The sequence below is a fragment of the Arachis stenosperma genome, chromosome 6 (assembly GCF_014773155.1).
Source record: "Arachis stenosperma cultivar V10309 chromosome 6, arast.V10309.gnm1.PFL2, whole genome shotgun sequence".
NCBI classification, from domain to species: Eukaryota; Viridiplantae; Streptophyta; class Magnoliopsida; order Fabales; family Fabaceae; genus Arachis; species Arachis stenosperma.
The window spans coordinates 17,306,316-17,319,424 of NC_080382.1; the positions used below are offsets into that span (position 1 = coordinate 17,306,316).

The 13,109-nt window shown below is 31.0% G+C and overlaps 2 protein-coding genes across 3 annotated transcripts; one reads left to right on the forward strand and one right to left on the reverse strand.

Moving 5' to 3' along the window:
- The first annotated feature begins 52 nt into the window (after positions 1–52).
- Positions 53–2,657, forward strand: LOC130936612 (uncharacterized). Of its 2 annotated transcripts, none has more exons than XM_057866704.1 (7): positions 53–339; positions 555–637; positions 744–926; positions 1,150–1,449; positions 1,667–1,828; positions 2,154–2,237; positions 2,316–2,657. In XM_057866704.1, the coding sequence occupies exons 1-7, from the start codon at positions 165–167 to the stop codon at positions 2,421–2,423; spliced, it is 1,095 nt and encodes a 364-aa protein (XP_057722687.1). In that variant the 5' UTR covers positions 53–164; the 3' UTR covers positions 2,424–2,657. The 2 variants fall into 2 exon arrangements, with proteins under 2 accessions (XP_057722687.1, XP_057722688.1); XM_057866705.1 differs by having other exon boundaries at positions 55–303.
- Positions 2,610–4,178, reverse strand: LOC130936611 (probable aspartic proteinase GIP1). The gene has a single exon (XM_057866702.1). It carries the CDS (start codon positions 3,994–3,996, stop codon positions 2,725–2,727), a length of 1,272 nt encoding a protein of 423 aa, XP_057722685.1. The 5' UTR covers positions 3,997–4,178; the 3' UTR covers positions 2,610–2,724.
- Between the last annotated feature and the right edge of the window lie 8,931 nt (positions 4,179–13,109).

Genomic DNA, 13,109 nt, shown 5'->3' on the forward strand with positions numbered 1-13,109 from the left:
TCTCATGAGTGAAAGAGTTAGGGCCCAAATGTTACAAGTCCACTAGAATTGTTTAGCCCTAATCACTCGTAAACTATCAATCTCTTTTCTTTCTCCCTCGACTTCTCCACTCAACACTCTCAGAGCATCTTGGCGACGGCGGCCGTGGCAGCCTCCGCAAGGAAATGATAGCTTCCGGCAGAGGGGCACTGAAGCTGCATCTGCCTTTTATTTCTTCTACCAGATTTGAATTGGTCCGGTTTAGCAAACTCGCGTTGCCACCGGTTTTGCATCAAACTCTCCGAGTGTCACCCATTCATTTCGGTTCGATCCGATCCGGTTTATTATTTCAAATACCAAGTCAGTGAAATACAGACATTCGACTCATTTATTTATAAAATATATAATATTTCGAAATAAGAAACTAATATAAGGGGAAAATTTAATTACATTTTTAGTGCAGATTAGTGTTCAAATATGAATACTAAGCATTGTAAAATGTGAACTGCTTTTCAAGGCTTTCTAATTCAATAAAATTAAACGGTGTGTTTGACTTTAGTGACTTTACTCTTCAGAGTTGAGACAGCGTTGTGTTTCATCTTCATCTCTGGCTTCAGAAAATCTTTCGATGGCAAAGGAACCTGTCAAGTACTCAGTGGTATGTGTGTTAGTGTGTATGGATGCTTGTTATATATTCATTATGATGATGATGCAGATGCAGATGCAGATGCAGTTAGATATTATAAGATGACGTGGAAGTGCAGGTGGACGCGTTCACTGAGTCAGCATTCAAGGGAAACCCTGCTGCAGTTTGTTTGTTAGATGAAGAAAGAGATCGCCAATGGAAGCAAGCTGTGGCTGCTGAGTTCAACATCTCCGAGACTTGTTTCTTAAATAAGATCTCTGACTCCCGTTTCACTATCAGATTCTTCACTCCTCTTACTGAGGTCATTCATCTCAAACTCACTTTCACATTCTAATTTCCTGATTTCTGTGGCTCTTCGATAGTCAACGATACTCTTTCTGGTCAATCTTGTCTAAATGTAATTTTATTTTGTATCTTAGGTTATTTCAACTTCTCTATCGCTTTCGTAATTTTAGCATCATTTCCCTGAACCAAGTAATGAAGACTGCGTGGCAAGTTCTTGATTAAGGGTTTATTTTATGCAGGTTGATCTTTGTGGCCACGCCACATTGGCGGCGTCACACGCTGTGTTCTCATCTGGCCTGGTGGATTCCGATGTAATCGAATTCGAAACGCTAGCTGGAGTATTGACTGTCAAGAAAATCCCGGCAAAGAGTGTTAATAATGGTGAAACTGATGATGGATTTTATATGGAATTCGGTTTTCCTGCTGACCATCCTGTAGAATTAAACTCTCCTGAGATTTCACAAGTTTCTGCAGCGTTGAACGTTAAGGCTGCTTCCATAGTTGAAGTAAAGAAGACAAAGAATACAGATGACATATTTGTAACAACTAAATCTTTTTTTTCTCTTTCATTGCTCTAGTTTTTTCCATTGACATTATGATTTAGTTTGCTTGTGATACTATGGCAAGAACGGTTGCTGCAGTATATATCTCTATTCTTGCCTGAAAATCTAACAAGTAGGGATTTATGTTTTTGAGTAATTTGTAACTTGTAAGCACTTAAAATATGCTGATATGAAGCATGCCATGTTCTTCTAGGTTGTACTCGAATCTGGAGCAGCTGTGAAAGAAGTACAGCCACAAATTGATGAAATAGTCAAATATCCTGGAAGGGGGTTAATTGTTACGGGGTCTGCTCCTTCAGAGTCAGGATTTGATTTCTTCAGTCGATTCTTCAGCCCTAAACTCGGAATCAACGAGGTAATATGACTGATAAGAACATTATGTTCCTCCAATAGAATTGGTGATTGATTCCATGTCCTCCTCATTGCTTAATAGATGAAGATCAAAACTTGATTGTGAACTCAATAATAGTGATAACTGCAGATTTTAGATGCCTAATTCCCTTCTTTAAGTGTTTCTAAGTTAAAATATAGAATGTGATATTATTAATACCTAATTCTACATGGAAATATTTTTGGACATCCAAACTTGCATATTCTATGTCCACACTCACTTTTCCACCTTTAAACTTTATTGTGACCCTTACACTTTTGTTACAAATGCTGAATAATTTTTTTGTTAGGATCCTGTTTGCGGGAGTGCACATTGTAGCTTAGCTACCTATTGGAGCAAGAAGTTGCAAAAGTGTGATTTCAATGCTTATCAGGTACTCTCCTCTTAACTCTCTGGGATTACGAATTGTCATTGTTTTACTTAACAACTCAAGTCACTTTTATTTGCACAGGCCTCATCACGAGGAGGAGTTTTGAAAATTCATCTTGACGAGCAGAACCAAAGGGTGCTTTTGCGAGGTAAGGCTGTTACCGTCATGGAAGGCTCTATTCTGGTCTAGTCCTAGTAGTCCTAGACTCCTAATGTTGTTACAAAATAAGTGCTTGGCATGGCCCCAATATGTGTTGGTTAATTTTTATCTCCTTCATTCAGAGTTATTGAGATTTCATGAAAGAATTTTCAGTTTTGCTAGCTAGTCAATCTTGTTTGAGCTGCTGAACTATATAACAAGGCCATTGTAGTTGCTTTTGTTGAGTGGAATTAATCACAATATAATACATTACTTCATTAGTTATCACATGCTCTTATTTAATTACACAATTTAGTAATTACAATTACAAAGTATTATACACAATTGCAAACTATATTCTATTGTTGACAAAATTAGAGATATTAAGATTAGAACAAGTTGTGGCTTGAAGCAACAGCGATGAGCTGAACCCAAATCTATTGGAATCAAGATCAAACTGCACGAGATTATCCTCCAACTGATGCCCTCCAATAACAACGCTGGTCCTCCTATGCGCCCCACCGTCAACAAAACCCAAACACCACAAACCCATACCCACCCCTTCCTTTTCAATCCTCACCATCGAATTCCCCCCGAATATTCTCCAAAACACGTCATCGCTGTGCATCACCAAATCCACGGTCGGCACCGCGGGTCCAACGCGCGTCTCACTGAGGTCCCCCTCACGGTAACACACCCCGAACGGCTCAACGGCTTCCGTCGCCGTCAAGTTAAAAGCCAACGACTCATTCACAAACAGCTCTACGAACCATTTGTACACAGAACTTTCCATTACGGTGTACGGCTCTGACGTGCTTATCTTGGTCCCCCCTAGCCCGTCCTGATCAATGGCCAGGATCGACGCGTTGATGGGAACATCCTTACCGTTGATCCGAATTGAAGTCACGTTAACGAAATACTCATCGGACGGTTGTCCGTTGTAAGAGATAACAGTATCCGCAACGGGGTTCACAATGAGTGGAGTGTAAACAAGAGATTTGGAGACGTCAATTTTGGAATTAAAAATGTACGGTCCGGTCGAAGCGAAGATAGCCGCGCCGGGACTCTGGGTTGAAGCGGGTAAGCAGAGAGCGAAGCAACGAGTGGTGGACAAAGAGGCGCTTATTTGGGCCGGGAGGGAGAGGTTGTTTCGGCCCAAAGCGGCTAAACCAGTGGCGTTTTGGGCCAGGCCTTGGAGTAATTGGACCGTGGAGCAGGAGAAGACGAAGTCTTTGATTTGGACGAGTGGACCCTGAGTTGACCCGTCCGAGGTGCGAAGAGCGAGGGTGTCGAAGTTGGCGGTGGAGAGGAGGGTCTTTCTGGTGATGGGGTTTTCGGGGAAGAGGGAGCAGGTGTTGTTGGAGCAGGCGCCGCCGGAGTTGAAGGTGGCACAGAGAGAGGAGTTGCAGGGAATGCGGTGGTTGTAGTTGTTGCAGAGGAGCCAGGTGAGGGAGGAGCCAAGGTGGAGGTGGAGGGTGGTGGGTTGGAGTGGGGTTTGAACGTAGACGGAGAGGGTATAGAGTTGGGTGGAGGGGTCTTTTGAGATTGGGGAGAGGAGTAGTGGTGTTACTGTTTGGAGAATGAGGAAGATGAGGAACAGGAATGGCGGTGGAAGAAGAAGCATTTTTGGAATTTAGTGATTTAATTTGGGGAGTGGTGGAACCATGTAGAAGAAGAAGCAGGAGGAGGATAAAGAAGAGGTGGTTGTGGTTCGTGTTGAACACTATTAGTCTATTAGGTTCAAATATGTGTTGAGTTTTTGATACGGCTAGTCGGCTATGATGGAGCCTGTCTTGTATGTTACCTGCCTAAGGTACAGCTTAATTAATACACAACATATGTATACCAACTATAACAAGCTTGGAAATTAATGCCTTACAAAAAAACAAAAATTGACGAAACCTACAAAACTTAAAGGAAAAAAGGATGATATATAGTAAAGAGCACAATTTACCTATATAAAATAAGTGAAAGAAATATTTACTCAGTTATAATAATTAAGAATTGGTTATTTATATATTCTGATACATTTTTATATAATTTTTGAAATATTTTTACGTTTTACTATTAACACACTGTGGTAAATTTTAACGATGGATGAAGGAAGCATCATAAACATAAACCATAAGATTCTTTCACGGATTACTCGTGAATTACGAGTAAATTTTGATAGTGGAGATAATATATATATATATATATATATATATATATATATATATATATATATAAAATAAAAATATTATATGTACATAAAAATCAGTTATTAAATTATTTAGGATAATTTACTTGAATAAAATAAAAGAGAGAAACGCAACAATTATAATTTCTTTACTTGCATGTCCTGATATTATTATGTAAACCGTGCTAAGTTAATACGTTTTACCATTTAGACATAAACTGTGACAGGTAAGCATGGTTTATGTTTATGTAAGACGCAATGTGCATAAATCGCGGTAAGTAACCACGGATTATGAAGAGAGAATTTCGATCATAAAATTCTCTTACTCGCCACTGTTTATGAAAGGATATGTAAATGCAAAAATCTTGGTTATCTGCCACGGTTTATAAAGAAAAAAATTCTATAAATATGAGTTAGATGATAACAATAATAACAATAATAATAAAAATAATAACAATGATAATAATAATAATAATAACAATAATAATAAGGTAGTTAAATTAATAAGGTAGTTAAAATAATAATAATACGAATATGTTTATTTAAATTAAAAAATTAAAATAATAAGAGTACATTTATTTAAAAAATTTTAATTTAAAAATAATATGAGTGTATTTATTTGTTAGTTAAAAATTAACAATTGTTATTTTTTTTAAATCGAATAAATATAATTAATCATATGAGTATAATAGTAAAAAGAAATCATATGAGTACAATAATACGAATACATATAATTTTATAAATTATTAATTTAAATTATGTCTATTTAAATTTTAAATTAGAAACTAATACAAATTTTATAATTTAAAATTCTAATTATTTATATAAAATTAAATTGATTAAAAAATAAAAATATACTAATACAATTCAAATCGTATTAAAACGTAAGTAAGTTTGCCGAGTTCATAAATAAATTTTACTTAAATAAATAAGTTTAGTCAATATAATTGGTGAATTTTGTGTAAACTTTATGAAAACACAGTAAAAAAATTAAATCCTAAAAAATAATATGATTTTTTCTTAGAATTAATTTTTTTATATTTTATAATAGAAATAAAAAATCTAATTAACATTGAGCTAGTCGAATATATTAGATAATTTTATTTTTTTAATAATTTTTAATTATAATTTTGGTTAAAAAAAGTTATATAGTAAACAATTAACTACAATTTCTCAATTTAAATTAGTCAATTTATTTTTAAAATAAGATACGGTGAAAAATCTAACATCATAGCTATATCAATTAGTTTTTTAATTAAATTATTTGTATAAAATAAATCGATTTTTTAAAACCAAATGGTAACATGTGTCATCTATCCAAAAAGAACTTCATTGTGAAGTCGACTACAGGTGAGTTTCCACCAAGTATACACCTCTAGGCATAAACTGTGGTAACTTAGGGGGTTTTATGCTCACACAGTTTGCTCATGGGAACTTAGCACGATTTCCAGCTACCTTATTCATGCATAATCTGTGGTTACTTACCGCGGTTTATGCTTATTTTCTTTCATTCATAAACCGTGGTTACTTACCACGGTTTATGTGTAAATACTAAATAGTAAAATTGTGGTAATTTCCCACGGTTTACATAATAATGAATTAGGACACGCAAGTAAAGGTATTGCCATTGTTGTATTTGAGTAAACATTTCTCTCTTTCATTTTATTCAAGTAAATTGTCCCAATTATTTATTAATCATTGTATATTTGTATATAAATACATGTATTGTGTAATTTATTTTTGATATGTACTTTTTATTTTAATATATATACACAGGTGATTATTTTCTATGTACATATAACATGATTAGTTTTTAAAATATCTCATTTATAAATTAAAACACTAAAATAGTAATTTAAATAATAACATATAATTTTAAATTTTATTATTTAGGTTTCATATTTTAAAAACAGTTGAGTAATTGTTTTTTAACAATATAATCGAAATATATTTTTTTTATATAGATTAATGATATATTTCATATTTTTTTGTTAACCAAGTTTAACCAAATTAGTATAAGATAACAAAAATTAGTTATGACTAACATTATTTAAAGTCTTATTATTTAACTTGATTAGACTTAACTCATAAAAAGACTTGAATGTGTAGTATATTACTCTATATATATATATATATATATATATATATATATATATATATATATATATATATATAAGTAAATGCTTATTTAGAAATTTACTTTTCATACAATTAGAAGCCTATTTTTATTGAAATTTATAGTTGAGAAAATTTTTTCAATTAATGCAGTTGTTACAGGAAAAAAAATTAAAACTAATATAAAAAAATAAATAATACTCTTTTGAGTCGATTTTAAGAAAAATACAAATTGTATTTAAATTGTGAATTGATCATTCTATTGACATCTAATGTGAAATTCTTAAATTGACTACGAAATACCAAAAATTAAATTAAAAAATTATTGTAGGGTCAAATTCAATAATTTAGTGGAGAAAAATAAATATTATTACTATTATCATATACTACTCAAAAAAAATTTAAATTGTAGTGAGATACTACATTGTATATATAGAATTTTTACTCCTCATAAACTGTGGAAGGGATTCCACGGTTTATGTATGCATATCTCCTCTTCATAAACTGTGGAGGGTATCACGATTTATGTTTATATTGCTCTCTTCATAAATAGTGGTAGGGTACTATGGCTTATTTGTATAATGCTAAAACGTAAAAGGATTCCACAGATTACATAAAATAGTAATAAGACACCAAGGTAAACAATTCTCAATTCTTGTAATTATGTAAACATTTTTTTTATTTATTTTATTTGAGTAAATTACCCTAATAAATAGTTCAATAGTCCATACTGCACAAACAAAAGTAACATTGATTTTTTAAAATTTGGTAAAGATTAAGGCATGTTCTGAGTAAATTTATAAGAATTTAATTTTGATGTACTTACTGTGTAAAATAATTTTACATCTATATTTAATTATATAATGTCACATTAGTAAAAATAACTATTTTTTTATTAACAACATGAATGCTCATTCAAAAAAAATAAATATGATTACACCCGGAGATGAATTCATGTTGATGGATGTAGGGACAAGTGCCCCGGTGGAGTTTAATTTTTTTTTTAACTAATACATAATAATAAAATTTATTTGCGCCTATTATATAATTAAATTTGGGCTGTGGATTCCTTAACATTAGCCAACATAAAAATATTTATGAATAGAACTCCACTCTTTTATTTTTGAAAAATTAATAACTAAAAGCTTGCCCTTTTGTTTTTGCTATTTACACATTCTTTATTTTCTTTTAATCATAATGTCAAAGAGATGAGATGTTTGCTTCTGTTAAAGTTCTTGCCATGTTCTCGCCCGCAGTTACTACTGTGGCAGCCGCCACTGCCTCCTGCACTCAGCACCGCACCACTCTTTCTACTGCCGCCTCACCACATTTTCCGGTTTCTCTGCGATGTTATGTTTTGTCTCTTCCCCTGCGAACTACCCAAGTTCCATTTCACTTTTTTTATTGTTTTTCTATAGAAATTTTTGTGAATTTGGATGTTTTTCTACTATCTTTGCACCACATTTTTTATTATATTTTATACTTCGGCCTCTTTTTTTTGTTTTTCATAAAAAAAATTGCTATATGTCCTTGAAGCAATCTTAATACATTTTGTGAGACATGAGTCTGAGGGATACATCATGTAAAATTGGTAGGTCTTTCTTTATCAATTGAAAGTTAAATCTTGTTTTCTATTGGATTGTCAAGCTAATTGACTAATTATTATTTTGTCATGTGAAGGATTCATTGACTGAACATGATCCATGAGAATTGAAAATCTTAATCTCTTCTACGCAGAAAGCTATCTTAATTTTGGATTCTTTTCATAGCATTTTTCTTTTAATTTTACACAATAATATACTTCATGTTATCCTAATGTGTAGAGTTGTATTAACTGTTAAATGAATAAAACAGGCTGCGGTTGTGAGCAAGGAAAACATATATTGTTCAGCCTTTGTATTGCTGATTTATCGTTTTCTATTAAAAATTGACTATTTTGTTGGAACTACTTATATCTGAAGTATACTTTAAATTTTGTTAGTCATGCTCCTGCAGTTCTAATTTTTCACCCCCATTTATTTGGTTCATTTGTTAATTACAATCCATTAATGTTTGTCTGTAACAGGGAAATGATTTGTAAAGACATTTTCTGGGTCTATACGACTTTTTTGTGTTTCTCAATTTTATATCAACTAGGTTTTTGTACAACCACATATATTTCTCTTGTTGAGAATGTTGGTCTGATGCAGATTTTGTGGTCTTGGAGAAAATTTATGGAAGATGCAAAGAACAAGTTAAAAAAGAGTAGCACCTTCAATTTGAAGTCTTCAAAATAGATGGCGATTTTTGAGTTTTTTGCCTGATCGTTTTAACGATTGGACTTCAATTTTCTATAAATATCCACCATCAAGCTCATTTGATTTGGTAATCTATCCAATTGTATCTTGCACGTGTGCTGCTTATTTAAGCTACTTATTCAAGTGCCCTCATATCTAAAGAATCATGTTTCTAATATTTATTGTTAGCATGTTATTTAACTATCAAGAAGTATCATATTTTGTTGGGGGCCGTTGCTAAGGTGCTGAAAAGATTTTTTTTTTTCTTCTGGTGCTGAAAGTATGTGGCACTTTGAAGTGGATAACACGTGCTTTTGTTGCCTCCAAAGTGCCGACATTTGCTGCGCCAAAACTGATGGTGATCAGTTGATGATGTTTGCCCAAAATTTAGTTAAATGATAATAATGTCATGTAAACGATGGGAGTTAAATAATGGGGCCTATTTTTGAGGACCCAGCAAGTATTGGAGGTTACCTTATTGAAGCCCAAAACACGTGAACATAATATTTGACATTGAAATCCGTTTTTTGTTTAACGTTTTGGACCATGAAAAAATTTTTTGGGCATACAAATGAAATTGGATAGTGAAAATACTGTTACGGTAATAATAAACAATTAAAATATAAAACCCAAGAAAATAGATAATAACAATAATAATAGTTATAATATTTAAAAAAAAAACAGAGAAGACATGTCCGAAGTTAAAGATTTAGGGTACAAAGGAAAAATGTGCTTCTTACTGCTCTATAGTGTTCAAAGCCCATGTTATTTTGTTTTAAAATTTTGTTCTATGCATTAAAGGAAATTAATAACTTTTATTTTTCTGAAAAAAGAATATTTATTTAGATATTTAATTTTTTAAGTTTAATAAATTTTAATTTTAAATTAAATAAATTAAAATTTTTAAATAGTAGTATTTTGAGTTTAAATATAACTGTTGAAAGTCTATGTTAAATAGAAAAATTATGTTTAAATTAAAAATTTTTTGAAAATAAATTTTGTATGAATTTATTTAAATAGATATAATTCAAGTTATCAAATTTAAATTTTGATATTTGCATTAAAGCATTTGTTTAATAATTTAAATGGGATATTATTTAATTTTCAGTTCGGTAATAATGAAATATTGATTACTTTGTTTTAAGAATAAATAATAGTTTGTGAATAAGGCGAATGCTACTGTGCTGAAGTAAGATTCTTTCAGCACGTACTTAAGTGAGTTGGCATGAAGGGGAGTAAGACGCGTGTGTTGATTGTGTTGCACGCACAGACACAACCCGAGACACTGCAGTGTTGGCAGGAAGGTACAGTTCTGATAGGGCGTAATTACGTCTGTGTAATCGGCAGCTAATGTTGATTAAATATTTGGGTTTGGCCTTTTTTGTTGAACAGGGAATGTTTTTTGCTGCTATCGTGGGTTGGGGTTTATTGTACCGGCCACATATCATTTTATTCAATAGAATCAGTATCTTGTTTATATTAAAATGAAATTAGAGACAGTTAAGGATTAAAATTGGACCTATCAAGGGATGAGTATACTGATGATTTTTTTTTTGTCATGCATAAAATAAAGTATGGTATAGTCGTACATTCTTATACACAATGCATAAAAAAGAGAAAATGAGAAAGCAATAGTAATAAAAATAAGAAGGAAAGGAAAAAAATTACATGTGCCCTGATAAAAGTTGTGGTAATTAAATAGGAATTTAATAGTATTAGTGGGTGTATTAATTTCTTAATTTGAAAAACAAGTGTTTTTGTTAAAATTGTGTATGGAAATTTTTTTTAATTCGCTAATGTTAAAATAGGATATTAAATTTTTGGTTAAAAATGTTTTATCGAAGTAAATAAAAAGCTTGTTTGAATGAGTTTTTATGATATATTTTGTTTTCAAACGATATTTTTTTAAAGAGTTTTGCTAACTTGTACTCTAATAAGCATACTATAAAAAAATGTTTTATAAAAGTTAATATAAAAATTATTTTTTTTTTACGTTTTCAATACATTACATATATTAAAAGTATTAAAAAATTTCTATTATTATATTTTTAAAATGTGTCTTTAGGACAGAAGTTAGTTAATTTTTTTTAAAAAAATTTATTAAAGAGTAAAAGTAATTTTATATTTGGTTATCTCATATAAAAATATTTTTTTATCTAATAATTATATTAGGTACAATAACATAAAAATATTATTTATTTATTTATTATGTTAAAAATATTATTTTTAAATAAAAAATAAAAAATATATAAATTATAACTTCTAAAATTTTTTATTTTTTTAATACCTTTATTTTATTATTAAAAATTTTTCTGACACACTAAAAAATAAACTCAATAGCTTTTACACGCACAAAATCGAAGGCCCAATTAACCAAAAGAGATAAATAGCTTGTTTTTGCATACTACCCTAACTATTTCATTTTGAATTTATTATTAATTTATTATTACAATTATTCTTCGATTTTTGTTTTTGTTTCTATTTTTATTCTTATCATATTATGTGGCCCATAATTATTTTCTGACCAAACTTTGTATTCCTAACCTAATTCCATCAAAAACCAAATAGCCCATACCCAATAACAACAAAAACCAACAAAAACATGTGTCACATTAACAAATAATAACTTCTTAATGCTTTCATATTACGGGATTCCATACCATAATTAATTCATTCAAATTCCTGCCAGCACTGCTATTTTTCAGTCTATGTCTACTACTGCACCAACAACTATAACACGTGTCGAGATAACCTCCTTTCAGCAGGTGCTGAAAAAAATTTGCTTCAGCACGGTAGTCTAACCCTTTGTTGGGTTGTGAATTGTGTTATGAATGGTAAAAAATATTAATTTAGGGTTTCGTTTATGGATTAGCTTTTCTCTAGGTGGAGTTGAATATTTATCTCTCTCCTCTATATAAGTTGAAGGGGACAAACTCATTAACCTCTTTTTCCTAATCCTTGTAGCATTATTCTTGGGAAAAGGACTACATATATATGCGAAATTCATTCAGGTACATTTTTCAAAGTTATTGTCCTAGCATGTGGTCAAGACTTGTGCTTTTCTTAAGAAGAATGAATATTCTCATAGAAAATTTCGAAAGTATAACTTACTTTGACCATTTACTTGAATTTGTTATGCTATCTTTTTTTCTCTTTTGTATGTAATTTTGAACTTGGAACTATGACTTTTTCGTGGTTTAGAATTGTATTTCTATGGAATACATCATGCGTAGTTGACGTCTTTTCTTTAAGCCAATGTCTGCCTCAGGTGCCCGAATTGATATAAGGCATTATTTTTTGTTTAATTCTAAACACAAGCAATATTCATACCTCCTGCAAATTTTCATTTGTTATTGGCTCTTTCTTAGGGCAATATGATCAGCTTGCTTTTATATGCACAGTCAATTAGGATTCTAGTATTGAAAATGTAGTAATAGACCTCTTTTTTTTTGTGTTTTATTTTTTTACAGCGCTAATGATGAAATTTTGGGGGAAAATGAAGAAATATTACATGTTATATGGAGGGAAGGGCACTACCAGAAATTAGCCTAGTTAAATAAATATCTATGCGAATGTCAAAGATTGTCATATATGCTGTTAAGTTATTGTATGGTGCATTAGAATCTTCGTTATTTGTAATTTTTTTTAAAGTTGTATTTAGTTAGAACAATAATGAAAGAGTTTCTAAAATGAGTTTTGGTTATTTTTGAAGAAATTGAAGTAAAAAATTGAGGTTATTTGAGGTGAAATAGATAAATAGAGTGTTATTTGTGTTGGTTCTTTTTTCTAAAGCTTTTCAAATGCTTTTAATGGCATTTCATGGCTTGAATATTCCAAATAGAGCTATTATATCATCCTTTAGCTGAAATAGATACGCATTCTTATTTTTTATGTTTTTACGTTAACCACACTTTAAACTAGTTTGGCTATATTCCAAGCCAATTGAGATTTTCTAATTCTTGAATAGGAAATGTTTGCATTATAGAAACACGAGATGTGTCATGGCTTGAGTTCGTGAACTAGAATATCGAACAAATCAACACTATTTTTATAGATAAAAATCACTTTCAACTCGATCCACTAAATAAACTATGCTTACAGATTTTAAAAAGAGATCTAATATTTAATTAGTCAGAGTATAGTATTACATAGAATCTCTTAGGACAC

What these genes read in the sequence shown, in the direction of transcription:
- LOC130936612 (XM_057866704.1), top strand. Translation starts at nt 165, where the DNA reads ATGATAGCTTCCGGCAGAGGGGCACTGAAGCTGCATCTGCCTTTTATT. An exon ending in TTTATTATTTCAAATACCAA is followed by an intron (nt 340 to 554) that starts GTCAGTGAAATA and finishes TTTACTCTTCAG; the next exon opens with AGTTGAGACAGCGTTGTGTT. An exon ending in CTAAACTCGGAATCAACGAG is followed by an intron (nt 1,829 to 2,153) that starts GTAATATGACTG and finishes TTTTTTTGTTAG; the next exon opens with GATCCTGTTTGCGGGAGTGC.
- LOC130936611 (XM_057866702.1), bottom strand. Translation starts at nt 3,996, where the DNA reads ATGCTTCTTCTTCCACCGCCATTCCTGTTCCTCATCTTCCTCATTCTC.